We start from the raw sequence: 24,263 nt of genomic DNA, 5'->3' as shown, positions 1-24,263 counted from the left end.
AGGCTAGAGTAATCAAAACAGCATGGTACTGGTACCAAAACAGAGATATAGACCAATGGAACAGAACAGAGGCCTTGGAGGCAGCACAACATATCTACAACCATCTGATCTTTGACAAACCTAATAAAAACAAGCAATGGGGAAAGGATTCCCTGTTTAATAAGTGGTGCTGGAAAAACTGGCTAGCCATATGCAGAAAGCAGAAACTGGACCCCTTCCTGACACCTTACACTAAAATTAACTCCAGATGGATTAAAGACTTAAACATAAGACCTAACACCATAAAAACCCTAGAAGAAAACCTAGGCAAAACCATTCAGGACATAGGCGTAGGCAAGGACTTTATGACCAAAACACCAAAAGCATTGGCAACAAAAGCCAAAATAGACAAATGGGACCTAATCAAACTCCACAGCTTCTGCACGGCAAAAGAAACAGTCAATAGAGTGAATCGGCAACCAACAGAATGGGAAAATTTTTTTGCAGCCTACCCATCTGACAAAGGGCTGATATCCAGAATTTACAACAAACTAAAATAGATTTACAAGAAAAAAACAAACAAGTCCATTCAAAAATGGGCGAAGGATATGAACAGATACAGATACTTTACAAAAGAAGACATACATGAGGCCAACAAGCATATGAAAAAATGCTCATCATCACTGGTCATTAGAGAAATGCAAATCAAAACTACATTGAGATACCATCTCACGCCAGTTAGAACGGCAATCATTAAAAAATCTGGAGACAACAGATGCTGGAGAGGATGTGGAGAAATAGGAACACTTTTACACTGTTGGTGGGAGTGTAAATTAGTTCAACCATTGTGGAAGACAGTGTGGCCATTCCTCAAGGACCTAGAAATAGAAATTCCATTCGACCCAGCAATCCCACTACTGGGTATATCTCCAAAGGATTATAAATCGTTCTACTATAAGGACACATGCACACGAATGTTCATTGCAGCACAGTTTACAATAGCAAAGACCTGGAACCAACCCAAATGCCCATCGATGATAGACTGGACAGGAAAAATGTGGCACATATACACCATGGAATATTATGCAGCCATCAAAAACGATGAGTTCGCGTCCTTTGTAGGGATATGGATCAACCTGGAAACCATCATTCTCAGCAAACTGACACAGGAACACAAAATCAAACATCGCATGTTCTCACTCATAGACGGGTGTTGAACAATGGGAACACATGGACACAGGGAGGGGAGCACTATACACTGGGGTCTGTTGGGGGGGAGTGGGAGGGGACAGCGGGGGGTGGGGAGTTGGGGAGAGAGAGCATGAGGAGAAATGCCACATATAGGTGAAGGGGAGGAAGGCAGCAAATCACACTGCCACGTATGCGCCTATGCAACAATCTTGCATGTTTTTCACATGTACCCCAAAACCTAAAATGCAATTAAAAAAAAAAAAAGGCCAGGCATGGTATGGTGGCACACGTCTGTTGTCCCAGCTACTTGGGAGGCTAAGGCAGGAGAATTGCTTGAACCCGGGAGGTGGATTGCAGTAAGCCAAGATGGCACCACTACACTCCATCCCAGACAACAGTGCAAGACTCTGTCTCAAACAAAAAAAAAAAAGAGAGAGAGAGACACTAGACATAACAATCGAAATGCATAGATCTTAATTCAAACAATTAGGAATGTGAACAATGACTGGTTATTTGATGACACTAGAGAGTTACTGTCAATTTGTTTAGATAAGTTAATGGTATTTTGGTTACGCTTTTTTTTTTTTTTTTGAGACGGAGTTTCGCTCTTGTTACCCAGGCTGGAGTGCAATGGCGCGATCTCGGCTCACCGCAACCTCCGCCTCCTGGGTTCAGGCAATTCTCCTACCTCAGCCTCCTGAGTAGCTGGGATTACAGGCACGCGCCACCATGCCCAGCTAATTTTTTGTATTTTTAGTAGAGACGGGGTTTCACCACGTTGACCAGGATGGTCTCGATCTCTTGACCTCGTGATCCACCCGCCTCAGCCTCCCAAAGTGCTGGGATTACAGGCGTGAGCCACCGTGCCCGGCCCCGGTTACGCTTTTAAAAAGATTTCTTATCTTTTTGAGTACTATACTGAAATATTTACAGACGAAATGTCATAATTGTGGGGTTTGCTTCAAACTATGATGCTAGGCAGTAAGTGAATAAAAGTATAGATTATGACGTGGCAATTATTGAAACGAGATCCATGGGGATTCATTATACAATACTCCAAAATAGAAAGTTTTTCAAATAAGGAAATTCGACAGTTGTAATTAATTTTGTGTTTTGATTTCTCAAAATTATACCCAAGAATTATGATTTGATTTCTAAAATGGCTACTTACAAATTTATAGCCATGACATGATGCTAACAGTTAAAGAAGCTATGTAATTAATCTTAATTCTTTAATCTGGCTTTAAAAATTATCAATTTTAAATACTTCCTTAGTCCTTTGTTCTAAATGTTATAAACATTTTTAAATGCATTGTTTCCTTGAAAAACAGAAATTTTTACAGGGCATGTTGCAAAATAGCAACAAAGTTTTTATCTCAAATTTAATAATTACAAATTTAGAAGTCTAAAACATACTAACAAAACATAAGAAATGGCCTTTAAATTCTCTTCAGGATGTCAAAATTCTTAGATTAACAGATAGTATTTCAATTGTTTACATTTAGTATTAAAAGGCTGAAAATTACTATTACAGATTTTCTAACTCAGTAAAAGACAACTAAGGTTGTCTATAATGTATTCACTATGAACTAGACAAGATACCTACATAACATAAATCTATAGCTAATTCCAAAATTCTTTCTATTCAGTTATATTCATATATCAATAAAAACATAAAAACTCAAATGTTTGAAATAGTTTTCTTTTTTTCCTGACTTGAAAATGCTTTCAATTTAATCTGTGTAGATTCACTGACTTTGGAGTAGAACGTAGATAGGAGCTGAAAGTAAAATAAACAGTTAACTTTTACTTTTACTACATTAAATTAATTTTAAACTAAAGTCAAATCTCATTGAGACACATTTTGCCTTTTAAAAATAATTCCCATAGGTGCTAACTAGGCTAAAGTTTATGATAACCTTGGAAACATCTTCAAATTACTAAAATCAATAAAATAAATCTTTTAAAAATATATCATTAAGGCAGGCATGGAAGTCTGGTCCCACCTACTCAAGAGGCTGAGGTGGGATCACCTAATCTCAGGAAGTCGAGGCAGCAGTGAGCTATGATTGTGCCACTGCACTTCCAGTCTAGGCAGCAGAGATCCCTATCTCTTAACAAAAACAACAAAAAAAGTAACTTTAAACACACAAATTATATACAATTATTATATCAATTAGTGTTTATGCAAATCGATTTTTCAATCTCCTAATGAACCACGCTGTTTGATTTTTAAAAGTGGCTGATAACCTCTGGTAGACTATTTTAGATACTGTAAGTAATTAGCTGTCCTTCTTTTAAAAATTCTATAATAATCCAGACTTTACTTTTCAATCTGGCTTCTTCATAAATGTTCTTGAAACATATTCAAGAAACCGTATACAATGTGTTGAATGTTTTGTTTAGAATAATGTTGTACTTCTATTTTCATAATCCTATCTACTTAAAAATATTCTTCAAATGTATACAAGGTCCACTGAGTCATTGTCAATTCAAGGCTAGAAACCATTCTGTGGTTTAAGGATTACATCAAACCAGTGTAAGGGCTGAGCTGGCGTTGTACTTCACAGGTTTAAATATCTTGGCTCTCCAAAGCTTGTGTGGGGGCTGCAGTTTGGCATAAAATTCTCAGCAGGATGCAGATAATTTCTCTGAAATGTTTTTTAATGGCTAAGGGGTGTGTGTGTGTGTGTGTGTGTGTGTGTGTGTGTGTGTGTGTGTGTTTTTTAAAAATGTTGGAGAAAACATATATTAGAACCAAGTTCAAAATTTGTGAGACTCTTCCTCTGTAATGTGCCCATTCCTGTAGATAACCCAAGTACAGCAGAACAATCCCAATCCTAAAGACTTCAGCAAGTACAAAACCTCATTTCGATAGGAGTTGAAAGATAAGTACAAAAATCAAACAAACTGCTTCAATTATAAAGGTAAACTTAGGGCTTCTTTGAAAATACATCCACATGCTAAGCTCTCTCTGATAATGATTATACGTTGCCCTTGGTCATTTAGGCCTCCACACCTCTGGTTTTCTTTTCATTTCTACATTTGAATGTTACTGTCTTTATTCCCTAAAACGGCCCTGTGAGATAGGTACTTATCAGTTTTAACGATAAATAAATACATAGATCCACCATAATTCAACTAGTAATCAATAAAACTAAGTCTAGAATTCACATCTGTCTCGCCCATATTCATTTTCAAAACCTGTAGTTCTCAACTCTGGTTATAACACTAGAATTGGCTTTGTTTGTTTGTTGTTTTTGAGATAGGGTCTCACTCCATCACCCAAGCTAGAGTGCCGTTGTACCATCTCAGCTCACTGCAGCCTCAATCTCCTGAGCTCAAGGGATTCTCCCACCTCAGCCTCCCAAGTAGCTGCAACTACAGGTGTAAGCCACCATGCATGGCTAATTTTTGTGTTTTTTGTAGTGACAAGGTTTTGCCATGTTGCCCAGCCTTAAAAGTGGCTTTCTAAAGCCACTGATACCCAGGTTCTACCCCAGACTAAATAAATAAATTGAAATCTTTGGGAGCTAGGAACCAGAAATCAATATATCCTGATGTCCCCATGAAATAATCACAGCACTACACAGCAATACAAGAAGATAAATGTAGAAAGCAGGATGGCAGACATGGTAAACATTAAATTAGCCACTTGCAAAGCCAAGCTTTAGTGTCATTTTCTTTTTTCACCCTACATTTACCCACTTCCCCACTCCCAAACCAGTAAATGCCAACAAGTCACATAATTTAATATCTGCCTACGTGAAGTATATTGGGAACATAAATCCTAACAACCACCAGAACGTATAAAACAATTCTAGCTGAAACACCCTCTAGATGATTTATAATTTTATACCCTCCTTAACTACTAGCTCCCTTTATTATATTTTGTTGCTCTTTATTCCTATCTGCATTTCTAGTCTTCCATCTGAGATTTTTCTCTTTCATATCCCTGAAGAATTAGTAAAGGTTTGCTAATGATGAAGTCTCTGCTTTCATTTACTTGAAAAAAGATTTATTTCACTTAAATTAGTCAAGAATCTTTTTGCTAGATATAGGATTTAAAATTGTTGTTTAGTTTATCACATCAAATATATCACTAAACTGTATTCTATCTTCCATTATTCCTATTCAGAAGTCAGCTAACAATCTAATGGTTGCTCTTTTGTTTTCTCTGGTTGTTTTCAGATTTTTCTCCTTGTCTTTGGTTTTCTATCATTTGCCATGATGTGTTTAGGAGTAAGTTTCTTTGTAGATAGCCATCTTAGGATTAAGTGGACTACCTGAATCTGAGGAATTACACTGATTAATATTTATATGCTAAATATATTTAGCTCTTTTTTTATCGCATTTTAGGTTTTGGGGTACATGTGAAGAACATGCAAGATTGTTGCATAGGCACATACGTGGCAGTGTGATTTGCTGCCTTCATCTATATGTGGCATTTCTTCCCATGCTATCTCTCCCCAACTCCCCACCCCCCGCTGTCCCTCCCCTATTTCCCCCCAACAGACTCCAGTGTGTAGCGCTCCCCTCCCTGTGTCCATGTGTTCTCATTGTTCAACACCTGCCTATGAGTGAGAACATGTGGTGTTTGATTTTGTGTTCTTGTGTCAGTTTGCTGAGAATGATGGTTTCCAGGTTCATCCATGTCCCTACAAAGGACGCGAACTCATCATTTTTGATGGCTGCATAATATTGCATGGAAAAATACTATAAAATATAACAAATACATGGACAAGTTCACAAAACAAAAATGAATACCTTAATTAATAATAATCACAAAACCAACATCTGTGAAACAGATGAAACATATGTACAAAGCTAAGCTCATCAGCACATTCTGTGCCCCAGAACAATAATGTTCATGGATACAATGACCTATATGAAAAGAGTCAAGACAAACAAGTCTCAATTCCAAGACTCTGTGATACCAGAGCTTCTCTTCTTTAGAACTATGTGTTATGATGTTCACCTAGAAGTACTAGGAGATACTAGGAAGAGACTAAGGATAATATCAGCATAAGCAGAAGGTAGAGCAAAGCCCCGATTACATTGTTTAAGCCCTAAAACTATTCACACCCCAAGCTAGTTCTACTCCTGGTCTTTACTGTTATATGAACAAATCAATTTTTTTTAACCTGTTTGATTGTATTTTCTATCACTTGCATCTCACCAGGTTCTAACTGCTAAATTCATCATGTGACTGTCTTTCCTGAAGTAATTTTTCTTCATTTGAATTTTGTTATTATCTTTCTGATATAGTTTGGATTTCTGTCCCCTCCAAATCTTATGTTGAAATGTAACTCCCAATGTTGGATGTGGGGCCTGGTGGGAGGTGTCTGGTTCATAGGGGTGGGTCTAACCTCATGGTAATGAGTGAGTTCTCACTCTGAATTCACATGAGATCTGATTGTTTGAAAAAGTGTGGCCACTCCTCCTCTCCCTCTTGCTCCTGCTCTCACCATGTGACATGCCTACTTCCCCTTTGCCTTCTGCCATAATTGTAAGATCCCTGAGGCTCTTTCCAGAAGCAGATGCCACGCCATGTTTTCTGTATAGCCTGCAGAACTGTAAGCCAAAAGAGACTACTCTCCTTTATAAATCACTCAGTCTTAGCTACTATTTAAGCAACACAAAAACACACTTTTTTTCCCACCTTGTATCACAGTTACATTTTGCCTTATAGCATAACTGTCTGTAGCGATATTTTCCCCACTACTAAAGTGTAAGAATGGAGCATAGTGCTACATAAGAGGTATTCAACAAACAGGTATTGAAGAAATTGTGAAGGCATCAATGAATCATTCATTTTTGTATCCCTTGCACTTAGTGCAAGGCTTAAATATAATATAGACTCAATACATGTTTGTAGAAGGAATTAACTAATAAAAATATAGGAATAATATCACAGGAAGGCAGACATCAGTACATACACAAATGAAATCTTAAAATAATCACTCCTGGTGACTAGAATGACCCATGTGGAAGTAGATGAGTTGAAGACAACAGTATGAAATCATGTTTCCCTTAATATAGGTACAGATGGCTACATATACAAATATTTATAGATATGCACATTTCCTTGTTCTGTGAGCTGAAAGGACCTAAATAAAAGCAATGACATCCCAGTAGCAACAAGCACATTTAGCACTCAGATCTTGGTTTCTAAGACCTTTCTCCAATAAAAAGGACAAGGGCTCCTCAGAGAAATGGCTGATACTAAGACTGAAACAAGAAACTGACAAGATGAACCTAGATCATCTCACAGTACCAGAAAGTAAGAAAATGTTACAAAAAATAAATAAATAAAATCCCTATAATGATGGAGGCATGTCAAAGGAATACAGAAACCAAGTGAAAGAATGTTCAATGTCCAAAGCTGGAAGAATTTGAATAACAAAATAGATAACATAGTATTGGACTGTAACCCAAAGTATAAAATAAATATCTGTAAGTCCATACTGATATAAATAAATGATTGGATAAATTAATAAATGGGGAGAATAGATGAATCTCCCATGCAGTAAAATTCCAAATAATTTATTAGACACTGCCCTCAAAGAGGGTATAACTCCCCACTTCTATGGGTTACACACAGTGAGTCCCTTCCATAGTACAGTATAAAAGGGGGAAAGAAAGAATAGCTTTCCAGGGTAGCAAACACTCCCTCAAGCCAAGTGATTAAGGTCAACAACACTGAAAAGTCCTATTGATAATATGTGACTATCAATATGACTTAATATGTAATGAAAACAGCTTTGTACCTCTGAGGTCTTCCTACCAAAAGCCCATAACCACAGCCTAAACATGAAAAAAATTAGACAAATCCCAACTGAGTGACATTCTATAAAATAGCCCACCAGTTACTCTGCAAAACCATCAAAGTTATCAAAAACAAGGAAAACATGAAAAACTGTCACAAGAGGAACCCAAAAGGACATACAATAAATGCAATGTGGAATCCTAGATGGGATCCTAGAACAGAAAAAGGACATTAGGAAAAAACTTTAAAACTCTGAATAAAGTATGGACTTTAGTTAATAATAATATATCAATACTGGTTTATCAATTGTCACAAACATACCATAGTAATATAAGATATTAACAATAGGAGAAACTGAATGTGGGGCACTCAAGAACTCTCTGCTCTCTCTACTGTCTTGGCAACAATTCTATAAATCTAAAACTAAAATTCTAAAATTAAAACTTTATTAAAAAATAAATAGCCTTTTCCTCAAAAGACCCTGAATACCAAAAGCATACAAAGCAAGTAGTTGTAAGATCAGCCTTTGAAACAAGTGAAGAATATGAAATAATTAATTTAAAGATCCTGAGGGAATATAATCAACAATCAACTGTACATTCTTTTTAAATATATAATAAAAGTCTGACTCCTCTGAAAATCTAATGTATACACATGAAGTTCATAACTATTTCAGGAAGCTTAACAGCAAGTGGCTAAAGAGGCATTAAAAGTTTCTGAAATCCTCAGTATCATAAAGGAAAAAATATTGTCCTCAAATCATGAACATCTCACAAAAGTTTCAATGTCTTGGTAAATCATATTAGGAAGAAGAAAAAGGAAAATAAAACCTAAGGCTGTGGAAGGTTTTTTAAAATCACAGCACAGACTAGCAATGAATAATCGTTGGCATTGTAAACCCCTTACAATTCTACATCAACCATTGTAACTGTATTTTCTACTATTTGCCTATGCAAACTCTACTCCAAGCAAACTGGCTTGCTCAGTGCTTCCAATATGCCATCCTTGGAATGTGATGCTTCTCTGTAGTTTTGTCCCCTGTCTACAGTGCCATCTCCTCCTCTCTCGTCTTCTAAATTCTGCTCTTGCTTGAAGACTCAGCTAGAACCCTACTTCTTCCATAAAGTCTCAGATCACCTTAGGTACAATAATCACTACTTTATCAAACTTCCTGTACCCATGAATGCAGTGCTCAGCATATTCATTCATTTAAACAAAACCAAAAAAAACTTTAGTGTGCCTGGTACCATGAATAGATGTTAGGAAAACTAAAGACAAGTAAGATAATAGCCTTTGCCTTCAAGGTGTAGTCACAAATGTAGAGAAGACAAAAAGGTAAACAACCAATTACTAGACAGAATATAATGCAACAAAGATGTATATAATGTGCTATGACAATACATTCTATGTAACTTGCTACAATATTTCCCTTTTAATGTCTAAGTCCTGATTCTCCAATTAAACCAAAGTCCTAGTGAAAGGCTGATTCTCTATCTTCTACTCAATGGTACACATATATTAGCCAAAAGCAATTTTAATGTTACTAAAACCTTCATTTCTCCCTTATTTTCTTTTTTTTTTAGAAAGAGAAAAGAGAAAGAAAGAAAAGAAAAAGAAGAAAGAAAAAAAAAAGAATGAAAGAGAGAAAGAAAGAGGAAGAGAAAGAGGAAGAGAGAACGGGAACCTTGCTCTATTGCCCAGGCTAGAATGCAGTCTAAAAATGGGTATTAAAAACCTCTTTTATGCCAATAATTGTGCTTAACAATGGAGACAGGAAGGAATAAGGGAGGAAAATAACAAACAAGCAGCCAACCAATATTTCATTTAAACCTATGAAACGCTATGCAATTGCTAAGGAGTGATTTACTTCCAATTATGTGGTCAGTTTTAGAATAGGTGTGATGTGATACTAAGAAGAATGTATGTTTTGTGGATTTGGGGTGGAGAGTTCTGTAAATGTTTATTAAGTTTACTTATTCCAGGTCTGAGTTCAAGTCCTGGATATCCTTGTTAATTTTCTATCTCATTGATCTGTCTAATACTGACAATGTGGTGTTAAAGTCTCCCACTATTATTGTGTGGGAGTCTAAGTCTCTTTGTAGGTCATTAAGAACTTGCCTTATGTATCTGGATGCTCCTATATTGGGTGCATTTATATTTAGGATCGTTAGCTCTTTTTGTTGCATTGATCCTTTTACCATTATGTAATGTCCTTCTTTGTCTCTTTTGGTCTTCGTTGCTTTAAAGTCTATTTTATCAGAGACAAGAATTGCAACTCCTGATTTTTTTTTTCTCTCCATTTGGTTGGTAAATCTTCATCCATCCCTTTGTTTTGAGTCTTTGTGTATCCTTGCATGTGAGATGGATCTGGATGCAGCATAACGATAGGTTTTGGCTTTTTATCCCATTTGCCTGTCTGTGTCTTTTGATTGGGGCATTTAGTCCATTTAAATTTAGGATTGATATTGATATACTGCCATTTAATGCTAGCTGGCTGTTTTGCCCATTAATTGATGTAGGTTCTTCATTATGGTGATGCTCTTTACCTTTTGGTATGTTTTTGGAATGGCTGATACTGGTTGTTCCCTTATATGTGTAGTGCCTCTTTCATAAGCTCTTGTAAAGCAGGCCTGGTGGTGGTGAAATCTCTGAGTACTTGCTTGTTCGCAAAAAATTTTATTTTTCCTTCACTTATGAAGCTTAGTTTGGCTGGATACGAAATTCTGGGTTGAAAATTCTTTTCTTTAAGGATGTTGAATATTGGCCCCCACTCTCTTCTGGCTTGTAGGGTTTCTGTTGAGAGATCTGCTGTGAGTCTGATAGGCTTCCCTTTGTGGGTAACCTGACCTTTCTCTCTGGCTGCCCTTAGTATTTTTCTCCTTCATTTCAACCCTGGTGAATCTAACGATTATGTGCCTTGGGATTGCTCTTCTTGAGGAATATCTTTGTGGTGTTCTCTGTATTACCTGGAGTTGAGTTTGTCCTGTCTTGCTAGGTTGGGGAAGTTTTCCTGGATAATATCTTGAAGAATGTTTTCCAGCTTGGATTCATTCTCTTTGTCACATTCAGGTACACCTATCAAACATAGATTAGGTCTTTTCACATAGTTCCATATTTCTTGGAGACTTTGCTCATTCCTTTTTACCCTTTTTTCTCTAATCTTGTCTTCTCATTTTATTTCATTGAGTTGGTCTTCGACCTCTGATATTCTTTATTCTGCTTGATCAATTCGACTGCTAAAACTTGTGCATACTTCGTGAAGTTCTCATGTTGTTTTTCAGCTCCATCAACTCACTTATATTCCTCTCTAAATTGTCTATTCTTGTTAGCATTTCATCAAACCTTTTTTCAAGGTTGTTAGTTTCTTTGCATTGGGTTAGAACATGTTCTTTTAGCTCACAGAAGTTTCTTTTTATCCACCCTCTGAAGCCTGATTCTGTCAATTCATCACACTCATTCTCCATCAGGGCTTTTTCCCTTGCTGTAGGAGGAGAGGCATTCTGATTTCAGGTGTTTTCAGCCTTTTTGCGCTAGTTTCTTCCCATCATTGTGGATTTATCCACCTGTCGTCTTTGTAATTGCTAACTTTCAGATTGGGTCTCTGAGTGGACGTCTAGCTTGTTGGTGATGGAGTTTTTTCTGTTTCTTAGTTTTCCTTCGGTGGACGCCCCTCCCCCACAGAGCTGGACTTTCCTGGGTTCAGCTGTGCTTGCTGTGAACTCTCAATCCTCAGCCTTTCCAATTGCTGTTTTTTTGTGGGGGTGGGACCAGCTGAGCCTGATCACCTGGCTCCCTGTCTCAGAGCCTTTTTGAACGGTCGATTCTCTCCCAGGTGTTCCAGTCACCTGTTGAAAGGGCACCAGAATCTGTGTAATTTCCCTCGCGGCGACCCACTGCACCAGCTGAAATGGTGGCGTTGAGACTCGTGGCGCTTTTCTGCCTGGGAATCTCCTGGTCTGGCTCCCTGTTTCAGTCCCCTTTTCAATCAGCTGAATGGGCGACTCTGCCTTCCCAGAGCTCCAAACGCCAACTAAAAGGGCACCCAGACCATGGGGCTCCTCCGCTGGGAATCTCCTGGTCCATGGGCAACAAAAATTCGTCTGGGAGTGTGGCGTCCATTCACTCTCTGCGCTTTCACTGGGAGCTGCAATCCTGAGCTGCTGCTAATCGGCTATCTTGGATATCTCTCTCTCCCTTATTTTCTTAAGAGAAACAAAGGTAGAATCCCTGTTGACAGACATTAGTCTTAAAATGATGAATTAATAGATTTTTTAGTAAGTTATTAACCATAACCAACTATTAGTCAGGATAAGGGGAAAGGTGGTTAAGAATTCACAAGTAATCACCATTTCATTTAGCTTCAAGTAGAACTCTCTATGAGTAACAAACAAAAATAAAGAAAAAGGACGGGTTGAGATACATCTTTCATCTTCCTGTAGAGGTACTAGCAATCAGGAACAGATCAAAAGAACAGAAGCCAATTTTAAAAGGTGCTTATGATAAATCTGTAATGTCATAGGAAAATGCTTATGACACTATATAAAGTAAAAAAAAAAATTGAAAAATGTATTGTACATATGTCCATGTAGCATAGGCAGAAAAACACCAGAAATAAATATCTACTTGTAAGGTCTGTTCTCGCCGAGTTTAAAAGGAAAGAAACTGAGGCCAGCACAAGAAGATCTGATGCGAAGGAATTTATTCAGGCTCCCGGGTGAGGTTCTGCGGTCCGACAGGAGGGGCTGGAGAAGTCGCACAGACTCCTCTTAGATGTGAGGTTTTATAGGGAGTGGAGGCATTTGATTGGTTGTGCCCATGGTGAGTGGGACAAAATGGCGGGGAGTGGGGCCCGGATGGAACAAAATGGCAGGGAGTGGGGCCCAGATAGGACAAAATGGTAGGCAGGGAGTGGGGCCCAGATAGGACAAAATGGTAGGCAGGGAGTGGGGCCCAGATAGGACAAAATGGTAGGCAGGAAGTGGGGCCTGGATTGGACAAAATGCTATCAGGTAGGTCCTGGTGGGGCTTTTTCTCCCGGGCTCCCGGGGGGCGGGGGGGGTGTCCGAGCTCCCGGCAAGGGAAGGAGGTGTGTCCGAGCTCCCGGCGAGGGGAGGGGGTGTGTCTGAGCTCCCCACGAGGGAGGGGGGAGCATCCGAGCTCCCCACGAGGAAGGGAGGTGCGTGCGTGAGCTCCCGTGAGGGAAGGGGGTGTGTCCAAGCTCTCCACGAGGGAGGGGGGTGTGTCCGAGCTCTCCGCGAGGGAGGGGGGTGTGTCCAAGCTCCCCGCAAGGGAGAGGGGTGTGTCCGAGCTCTCCACAAGGGAGCAGGGAGCGTCCGAGCTCCTGGCGAGGGAAGGGAGGAGTGTGCACGAGCTCCCGGCGACGCAACCAGCCTTACACTACTAAACCGTGAATACTCATCTTTAACTCATGTAGGGTTATAGACTGGTTTTTCTTGGTACTTATTTGCATTTTGAATGCTAATTATTATTATTATTATTTAAAAATCCAGCTCTTTGAAGAGAGTGGTGGAGAGAATAGGAGGTGACGAAGAGTAGATGGATGACAAGAGATGACCAATCAAAGACAAAGGGAAATCTTCAAAACTGATTAAATAACTCCTCTGGATAAGCATATTCTTGAATTGCAATGGTTTACACTCAACTCAGTACCTCATTTTCCCAAAAGCTGTTTTACAAATTCAATAGAGTAAATCAAAACTGGCAACATCTGCTAAATGTTATATTTGCCATTGGATTTCAAAAAATAACTTGGTTTGCCTTTTTTTCATTTGTCTTATGAGAGTGAACATTTTTAATGTACCTTGTTTGTGCTTTCAAGATGTTGTTTTTCTACAACTATGCTTTTAAAGCCTTGTTTATAATACATGCTTTCAAATTATTTGTGTATGCATATGTGTATATATTAATAGTCTTTTTAATCTATAATTGGCTGTAATAGCAACATCTTTGGATAACAGATGAAATCATACATCATAATTTTTAACGAGGGTTCTTCCATGTCTTCCTTTAGGAAGTATATTTTAAAAATGATAATAATAATATTAACTTTCTTCCTACCTTATAAAATGTTTCCCCGGCTGAGAAAACAGACATGGTAGAAATACAATAGTTTTTAGTTCATCAACACATAAACCAGTTTTCCACCAAAATTTCTAGTAATGTTCTCATATTCTCTTGGGTCATTTACTGATGATGCATCCTTTGATTACATGCTGCATTAAAATCAAGAGAACCAGAGATGCCATGCTAAATAATGTTCTTATTTCTACCTTAGGAATGTATATATTGGAAGTTAACATCTAGGTTTTCATAAAAAATGAAGAAGTACTGTTATCTTCATTTTGTTAATTTTTATTAATCTTATTGAACATTTTATTAATATCAAACATTTTTATTAATTATTAACAATTAACTTTATTAATTCTGTATTCCTACCAAGGTGTAATATATGTACATTGTATTTTATCATCTGCTAAAGTCTTTTGTACTATTAATTTGAAAGTAAATAGTAAAATTATGTGTTCTCAAAATATAATACAGAGGACTTATGCTTCCAGGTGGGATGAAGTAGCTCTACACAGACCAGCACTCTCAATAAAAACAACTAGAAAGCTAAATAAAATATAGAAATCTATCTGAAGGCATTTGCTATCTATGGAAGCAATGAGAACTGGGAGGCTGAGAATCAAGAGGAGAGAACCTCAGGGAAAGGAACTGATGTCTCCAGCTGTTTTTACCCAGGGGACATTTGCAAATTCTAGGTACAGGAGGGAGGCTGATAATCCAGGCTATGCACAGTCACAAAACTGCTGCTGAGGCTTAGAGAAACCACTGGAACTTTTGGCAGTGTTGAGAGACCTCAAACATGCAGCCAGCTCCCCTCAAGACTTTGAAGAATTCTGGAATAGCCCAGGTCAAGAAGCTAAAAATTAAGAAAACGTCTGTGAAAAGCAGAGCAAAGCAATCAGCAGTCTTGTAAGACAACATTTAGAATTTGGGATCCATCTTGCTTGTGTGTTTAAATATTCGACAAACGACAGAGAATTCTATCCTAAAGTATATTGTGGGCCAAGGCACTTAGAATTGTTTAGGAATACTGGCCACTCCAGCCTCCCAAGTAAAACCCTGAAGAACACTATCCCAGGACAGAAATGAACCGGAAGTAAACAGACTCTTAGCAAAGCCATAAACTAGCCTCGACTCAGCAAAATCCTTGACTGGATTAAAGTGATCAACCAATCACATCAGCCTATGTCCCTATCAGAGGGGACAATAAACCCTCTTTCTGGAAGAAGATAGCGTTATCTGGAGCCTCTATAGTTTTTTAACTGGAATGTCTGACATTCACTCAAAACTACCAGAAACACCAAAAACAGAGCCACGTGATGGATAACCAAAAAAAAAAAAAAAAGCAAACAAAACTAAACAAAAAAGCCCAAGCATATTTCAGATACTAGAATTAGCTCACATGGACTGGAAAATAAATATGATTTACATATGCAAGAAAGTGGAGAAAGCCATTTAGAATATAGATGAAAAGATAAATTAACCAGAGAACTGGAATTTATAGAAAGGAATCGAATGGAATTGTGGAACTGAAGAACATATTCTCTAAACTTAAGAACTCATGAGGATAGGTTTAATAGTAAAAATAATAAACTGGAAGATAAGTTTGGCATTATCTAGTTGTGCTATTCATTCATTTATTGCCTCTCATCTCCCAAAGCCACTCTGCTTTACCCTGTTTATGAAGCTAGGAACAGAACCTGTAAACCATTTTCCTTTGCCAACAGGTACAGTATTGAGCTTGTTAACAGAGAGTGATGGAGAGACAGTGCAAGGCACAGCAGAGAGAAGAGCTTCTTATCTTGGTTCTGTGTACTTTCCTCCTTGCTCCCATGGTGCAGTCACCAGAGCCATGCAGGAGACCCATTAGTGCCCTTCCTCCAGCCTGTTTCACTGAAACCAACCCATTTCCACTTTGCCAGCCATGGCTTACCAGCATCCAGTAGGCCACCTGCATCAATTCTGGCCCACAGCACCCCCAGTGAAGGTCTTCATCTTCCGGTAGCCTGCAGCCACTCTCTAACAAGGAGGTGGGAATATCAGCTGTGACAGGGGCGTGATGGGGAAAGGAAAAAGGGTCTTCAAAGTTTGTTTCCTTTTGGGTATTCTCCCTTAGCCTAGTATAGCTGCTCCCTACAACTGCTAATCTTGCATTCTTTAGAGATCTCCTTTACCCCTTTAGGTAAATAATTCTCTATATTAAATTTTTCCTATTCAAATTACTGCTATGGTTTCTGTCTTGTGACTGGACCCTGACTGATAAACTAATAAAGTTGAGAAACCTCAAACTGTCTTATCATCTATACTATATGACCGAGCAAGCCCACCCTTCAATATATACCCATCAGGAACGGATATATATGCATTAACCAAGACATGTACAAGAATGTTCATAGTAGCAATATTCACAACAGCAAAAAATCTGAAAATAACCTAAGTGTCAAACAATAGTAGAATGGATAAATAAACTGTGGTATGCTCATACAATAGAATACTATCAGTAATGAGCATGAACAACAACCAAAATTAATACATGGGTGACACTCACAAATAAATAATGAGTGAAAGAAGATAAGCATATAGTTTGATTCCATTTGTATGAAGATCAAAAAGAGGTAAAAATAATGATGTCAACATCAAGTCAGCATAGTGTTTACTCTGAGGCAAGGTGATCATAGTGATGGAACAGGATATGAGTGAGGCTTCTGAATGTTTGAATTATCATTTATTGATCTAGGTGCTACTTACACATGTGCACATGTGTGTTTACCTTTTGAAAATTCACCATGCTATGTACTTGTCATTTGTACACTCTTCTGTATGGATGTTATTTGTCAATAATAGTTACCTAAGATATATATATATTATTTATAAAAAATCAAGTATGTGTCCAAGTCGCTGGTACTTACCACACATACATGGATCTGGTAAAGTGCCCCTCTCCATGTTCCCACAGTGCTCTGTGCATATACCTCCATCTTCACACTTGTCACTCTATGCTGTAATTCTGCTTACTTATCTATCTTGAGCACTATGTCCAGCTTCAGGGCTAAGGACAAGTGTTTTATAGGTCTCAAATAAGGCATCAAACAGAGATTTGAAAAACTGAGAGAACATTCTATTTTAAAATATGTTGTAGGCCAAGGCACTTGGAAGTGTCTAGGCATCAAGCACCATACATCTGCATAGCATTTTTCAAGCGTGTTACATGCAGTACATTTCAGCTTAGTGCATTCTTTGTATATATTTTGTGTAACTGGGGATGGGAACTATTTTGCAAGGACACATTCAGAAGATGTCTTTCTGTAGGTAATGCAGTGAACAGCAGAGGAGGAAAACTGACAAGGTGTTGGTACTCTTACATTCTACTCAAGCAGAACAGTCACTGAAGGAATCATACAACCAGTGACTAATACCTGCAGTAGCATTAGGTTCACTACCCTGAAGCTGCTTGTCCCAAACACTAAATTACCCTCAGCTTTCTCAAACTAGGAAGTCAGACAGCAGTGCTTTCCAATCTACCACAATTGCAACATGCTTTTCTCAATTAAATTTATAATCCACCCTTCCTCCTTTATGCAACTTTATTTTAAATTAAAGCGAATTATCATTATGACTTTAGGGGTAAAGAATTTCATAATATCCTTTGAGGGAGCTGAACATACCACAGGGTATTGCAAAACAGAGGCTGAAAATCATTGTTTCAGAGGTTCTGTTAACTGATTTTTATCCCTCCAAATTTCTCTAAAACTAAATTTTTTTCTACTATTTTAAATTTTAATCTAAAGTGTATTTTCTACTCCTAGAAACTAGCAAGTCCCTTCAGGAATATGGAAACTTAAAGGAAATCTGTTCATCTAACAAATATGCATTGTATACCTCTACATGCCAGGTACTCTTCAAATTACCAGGATATAGCAGTGAACAAATTCCACTGTCTCCTGAAGCTTTCATTCCAGTGAAAAGACAGGATGACTCATTATCCCAGTTTGCCTGGGACTGTCCTTTTTTAACATTGGATGTTCTGCATCTCAGAAAACCTCTCAGTCCAAGGCAAATCAAGGCAGTTGGTCACCCTGGCAGACACAGATACCCAACAAGCAACCAAAAATCATCAAATGATGATAAGTGCTTTAAAGAAAACAGACCATAACAAAGATGAGAGTGTACTGAAGAGAGTATTACTATTTTGCATACAGATATCAGGGAAAGCCTCTCTGATATAACAACACTTCAAGAAAGGAGAGAACAAGCCATTCAGGTAAGTGAGTAGGGGTTACAGGTAGAGTGAATAAAAACAGTCAATAGCAAATGAAAAGAATCTAAGGTGGGAGTGTGTTTAGAATGCCTGAGGAATGGCAAGGGGGCCTCTGTGGCTGGAAAGGGGTTAGCAAGAGGCAAAAGAGAAGAAGTTTAAGTTAAAGAAGCAATTGGGTGACAGCTATAGAATAACCTACCCATCACTTAACTTCTTCTTGATGATTTTAATTCCACAATTCCAACCTACAATAATTTTCTTTTTTCATTATAATGGAGACTCTGTCTTAATTTATTGAAATTCTTTCTTCTCACATCATATAATGTATTTGAAAACCACTATTTAACTATTCCATAGCATTGCTTTTGTTTCAATTATTCCAACATTTAATTATATACTACCTGTGTGTATTTGCTTTTAGATATCTATACCTTACCTCCCTAAAATTTATTGATGGATTGATTGAGAGACAGGGTGCTAGGATTATAAGGCATGAGCTGCTGCGTCCAGCTGCCTCCCTAAAATTTAGACATCTTGAGGTCAAGTTCCATATTGAACAGTGTTTGGTGCACAGTATGCAAGCAATAAATAGTAATGGATATGACTCGTTGTCTTTTGTTGATGTTTATGCTCAGAATAAAGAACTCTTACAATTGAACAATAAAAGACAACCCAATTTTTAAATGGGCAAAGGATCTGAATAGACATTTCTCCCAAGAATATATACAAATAGCCACTAGGCACATGAAAGGATGCTCAGTATCACTAGCCATTGTAAAAGCACATCAACACCACAATGCAATACCACTTCATACTCACTAGGATGGCTATAATCAAAAAGACATAATAAGTGTTGCTGAGAATGTGGAGAAACTGAAACACTCATACACTGCTGGTAGGAATGTAAAATGCCACAGCCATTTTTGAAAACAGTTTGGTATTTCCTCAAAAAGTTAAACATAGAGCTACCATTTGACCCTGCAATTCCATTCCTAGATATATAACCACGAGAAATAAAAATATCCACACAACAGTAGTTATAATAGCTAAAACATGGCAACAATCCTGTAGACCCATCAACTGGTGAATGGATAAATAAAATGTAGTATATGTACACAATGTAATTGTATTTGGCAATAAAACAGTAACACATGCTGCACTGAAAACATTACGCTAAGTAAAAGAGGTCAGTTACAAAGGACAACATATTATATGATTCCATTGATACGAAATGTCCAGAACAGGCAAATCCATAGAGACAAAATACAGATTAGTTGCTGCTTTGGGTGGTGTTGGATAGGGGTGGGAAGATAGGGAAGTAACTGCTAAGAAGTTTAAGGTTTCTTTTTGGGATTGTGACAGTGTTTTAAATTTGTGGTGACAGTTGCACAATTCTGTGAACATACTAAAAACCAGTGAATTACACACTGTAGGTGAATTGTATGGCATATAAATTGTCTCGATAAAGCTGTTATTTAAGAAAACTTTTGAGCTGTCTGCAAGAATAGAAAATGATACTTCACTGGAAATAATGTTAAGCAAAGGCAAACAGCCTTCTGTCGGAAACATTACTATAAAAGATGGATTCAGTCAGTAGTTCCCAGTAACAGTTCAGAGTAATCATAAAAACAGCCCAGAGAATTTAATAAGTTATTGGGCTCCCCAAAGAATACAATTCAGTAGGTCCACTGGGGTCCAGGAATCTATATTTTTTAAAGGCTTTTCAATTTATTTTAATGTATATCTAGAATTGGGAACCACTGGGCCATTATTAAGGTCCTAACTCAATGATTTTATGAGATTTTATCTTTGGAATCTATGAGATACCTCTCTATCTAGTATTTTACATTTATTTGAAAATCTCAAATTCCTTAATGAAACTCACCTCCCTAAATGGAGAGTCTGAGTTTAGAAATAGGTGGCCTCATCAGAAGGATTACAGCACGTCACATATTCCTATTAACCTTATGTGTGTCCTTTACTTATGCTACTTTAAATCCTTTTTGGGGGGGAGGGGGGAATGATTTTATTTAAATAAATTGAATAAATAAAAGATGATATATATTACATACATTCTCTGAAACTATATTTCTCAAACTGAGACACATTGGAGAGTCTTTTTTTCTCAAATATTTGTAATTTAATACATTTTTGTTTTGAAAATACAAGTATATTATAGAATCAAATATAAAATTTTCATGAACTTTTAAGACAAAACCCAGAAACTTCAAAGAAATTCCACATTTGCCACAGGAACTACTTCAGACTACACTCCCAGATTCTAAGGTCATATACTCATGCCCATCTGCAAGGCAAACTTCAGAAAAAAACCAAGAAATCTAGGTATTCTGTTTTCCACTCCATGGATGATGAAATTTGTATTCCCCCTTCATTCAGAACCTCATGTAGACTAGTCAGCTTACTAGTGAATATGCTCTAAGCTCTGAGCACTTCACGAAGAGAAAAAAATATCTGAACTGAATCCAAGAATTAAACCAAAATCTGTTAATGGGTGAGTGAAAAATCTTTCATAGGCAAGCTACGCTCAGAGCAACGTCTGCTGGGGATCAGGCCTTGTAGTTAACCTGTCTAGTGTTTTAATCAGGCAACAATGAACATCAGGTGCAACCTCCAGAACTATTTGGACATTGCCCAGCTAGTGGAGGGTATATTCTGGTTGCTTATCTGGGCTGCTCAGCCCACTGATCCATGCAGAAGCCCTGGGTAGTCTATCCAAGGCTGTAGATGAACTATCACTAAAGAGAAGGTATTCCCCTAGATTTGCAATCTTTCACTTAGATGTAGTGCTTTGATTTTTTGGCTGTTCTTTTTCAGCTAATTTCTCAAAAACATTTGTGATAACTTCACTCACAGACTAAACATCTTAAGAGTGGCGTTACAATATCAAGTCTGACATAGAATTCTGTAAATCTTAGAGGTCAATTTCCTCAATATTAAAATGGAAGAGTAGAATAAAATGAATCTTAAGATCTTTCTAGTGTTTAAATTCTACATTCATACGATACTTGCCCATATTAAAGATACATGCTATGAATTTTAAATGCAATTTCAAAAAAGGAAGTTGTAAACATTACTTTTTTATTCTTTCCATTATGCTGTTTCTTCTTGCATCACCCTAGCTCAAAGCCCTTTCTCCCTCCACTGAATTTTTACAACATCCTCAATTCTGGTCTTCAATCTCTCCTTATTCCATTATATTGACCACACTGCTATTAGATGATTCTCCCTTCATCACTTCCTTCAATGGCTCCTAGCCCAGCATTCAATGTGCTCCACAGTCTCCCAATTTACCTTTCTAACCTTGTCTATCTCATCCTTATATTAACTTAAATTTCAGCAAACCTGTCAGTACCTTCTGAAATAAATTAGAAACTTCTTCCAATGTGCTTATGTCATTCCTCCACCTGAAATACTCTTGTCATACCTCCCACTTTTGTTCCATTCTTCAAGAATGAGTACAAGTCTCGCCTCGCCTCAACTACAAAGCTTTTTCTGACCACCTTCTTTAAATTCCTGAGGCACTTAGCCTGTAATACATCTTTGGTATCTGGCATATGCTACCCTCCTCTGGTAATACAGAATAGGTCCGTGGTGAAATCTCTGTGTAATTTTTTTTCCAGGCAAGACTCTCAGCTTTAATACAGGGTGAATATATAACACAGAGCATCTAAAGGAGCATATTCAATTCAGACTTTTTTAATTAAAAAAAATTACAGCTCATGTGCAATTACTAGAAACTTTACCATGAATCCACCTTACTCTTGTCAACAATATTTTTACAGCTATGTTCTAATATTTAAGACAATACTTTAGCTTAGGGTTACTACTTCCTGTTTAATACCTTTACAGGGTGGAAGCGGGGCAAAAGTTCAAAGTAAATAATCAAAACTTTTCATTATAAAACTTGAACAAGATAAAAAATTTCTAGAAAACAAAACTAAGAGTATAGTTTTGAACAACAATCAAGCCTCTTCTAGTATAGGTATCACACCAAACTCAAATTTGAGAAGAAATAAAAAGAGATATTTTGTCTGGTCAGAACCATTTAAACAAAATGGCACATGGTTTTCTCCATCCAGCATGCAAAAACACACAACTTTTACTAAAGCACATGTGCTCCAACAAGTACCACCACCCTTTCCCTAATGGTGAATATTTCTGCTTTAATTCCAGAAACATTTTATTTTAACTACAAAGTTTTTGGTGTTGCTTAATAAAGAACATTTAATCTGGTCTTTACCCTTCTGATAGTAATACTGAGATAATACGGATACAAGTCCAAATTTGCCACTTTCACTTCTATATAAAAACAGCCTCTTTAAGAGCCAAGAAACGCTCTCCTAACAACCCTGTAATGAAGTTTAGTAAACATTAGAAAATTGATTGCAGGCATGAAATGTCACATTAAAACAAAGAAAATGTTTTCAACATGTCTCTTTATAATGAAGTAAAAATATTTCAACCAATATGCTAGAGACTTTCATTAATTCAAAATAGCCTGAAACTAAACGGCAATGAAAAAAATCTCTTATTTAACTATTTTGGCACATAAAGAGTCCCATCTATTTCACGGGACAGAGAAAAGGGGTGAGAAAAGAATGCAGACGTGTGACAAATCTGTCTGTTGAGCAATTGCCAAAAGCCAATTTTGTTTTCCTTTCACCAAATAAAGATCATCCAAGCAAGCCTGCAGTGCTCACCTGCAAAGCTGAGGGGTCTGGCAGGAATTCAGCATCCTCTCCAAAGATAAAATCAGGAGGCAGCTCTGGGTATTGGGCATTGAAAATGATATCCCCTGAAATAAAAGAAAATGACAGGCCCTTTTTATTTCTTTTCTAAGTATAAATATTCTGAAGACTGTATCAGAAAAACTTCTAAAAGAAATTTATATTAGCTTAAGAAAAATATTTGAAAAGCACTTTCTGGATGATTAATTCTTCAAATAAACTGTTTTTTTGTTTTTTTTTTTTGAGACAGGGTCTCACTTTGTCACCCAGGCTGGAGTGCAGTGATGCCATCTCGACTCACTGCAGCCTCAACCTCCCAGGCTCAAGCGATCTTCCCATCTCAGCCTCCCAAGTAACTGGGACTACAGGAACATGCCACCATGCCCGGCCAATTTTTGTATTTTTATTAGAGACGGGGTTTCACCATGTTGCCCAGGCTGATCTCAAACTCCTCAGCTCAAGTGATCCTCCCACCCTCCCAATGTGCTGGAATTATAGGTGTGAGCCACTGTCCCTGGGCTGATACCTTTTTTTAATTTAACATCCACAATAAGCAATCAAAAAAGCTTTATCTCTAAGTACATTATAAACGTACATATCCAAGTAGAAAAGTAGAAGCAGCCAAATCCAAAATATGTGCTGATTATTTTTACAGGTAACATAACCAACCACTGCCTGCTAATTAATAAGCCTTTATGAAGATTGATTCTGTATAGACATAGTCCTTGCCTTGCAGAAATTAAACATACATACCTTTGGTATAATGGAGATAACATTTGGCTCACAGTTCACAAAACCTTAGATTTATATCCACAAGGTCTCCTCATTATTTATCAGCTCAAGTGATCTTGAGCAAGTTTTGACTTGTTTAGACTTCAGTTTCTTCAACAGTAACAAGGAGATATAATAGTACTAAAGTCACAGATTTGTTGTGAGGATAAAAAGAGACAGCATGCCTAGCAATGTCTGGCATATAGTAAGTTCTCAACAAGTGATAAAGGGAGTATTACTGTTGTTTTGAAACATAAGACAAATTTACAAAGTCTCACTAGCAAATTTATGTTACAAATTCTTGTTTCTTTTCTGAAACCTTCTATAACTCCCTTTTATGCCTCTGCTCATCCCAAGAATCAGCTCTTATCATTATGCTAATACTAACAAGTAGATTAGTTTATTGACAATCTAACACACACATTAAGTTGTAATGTATAAAAATATGTATACTTGTGTA

The 24,263-nt window shown here is 37.4% G+C and overlaps 1 protein-coding gene across 4 annotated transcripts in view; it reads right to left on the bottom strand.

Moving 5' to 3' along the window:
• The window catches only part of BABAM2 (BRISC and BRCA1 A complex member 2), a 457,075-nt gene that overhangs the window by 319,507 nt on the left and 113,305 nt on the right, over positions 1-24,263 (bottom strand). For all 4 annotated transcript variants that reach the window (XM_064363957.1, XM_064363959.1, XM_064363960.1 and 1 more), the window contains exon 4: positions 23,006-23,100. In XM_064363957.1, coding sequence (XP_064220027.1) covers positions 23,006-23,100 — 95 coding nt within the window. The remainder of the gene's footprint in view (positions 1-23,005; positions 23,101-24,263) is intronic.

Source organism: Aotus nancymaae, unplaced genomic scaffold (assembly GCF_030222135.1).
Source record: "Aotus nancymaae isolate 86718 unplaced genomic scaffold, 86718_ANA_hifiasm-v0.15.2.pri h1tg000057l, whole genome shotgun sequence".
Taxonomy (NCBI): Eukaryota; Metazoa; Chordata; class Mammalia; order Primates; family Aotidae; genus Aotus; species Aotus nancymaae.
The sequence above is the reverse complement of the archived record's forward strand: the minus strand, read 5'-3'. Positions and strand labels throughout refer to the sequence as shown.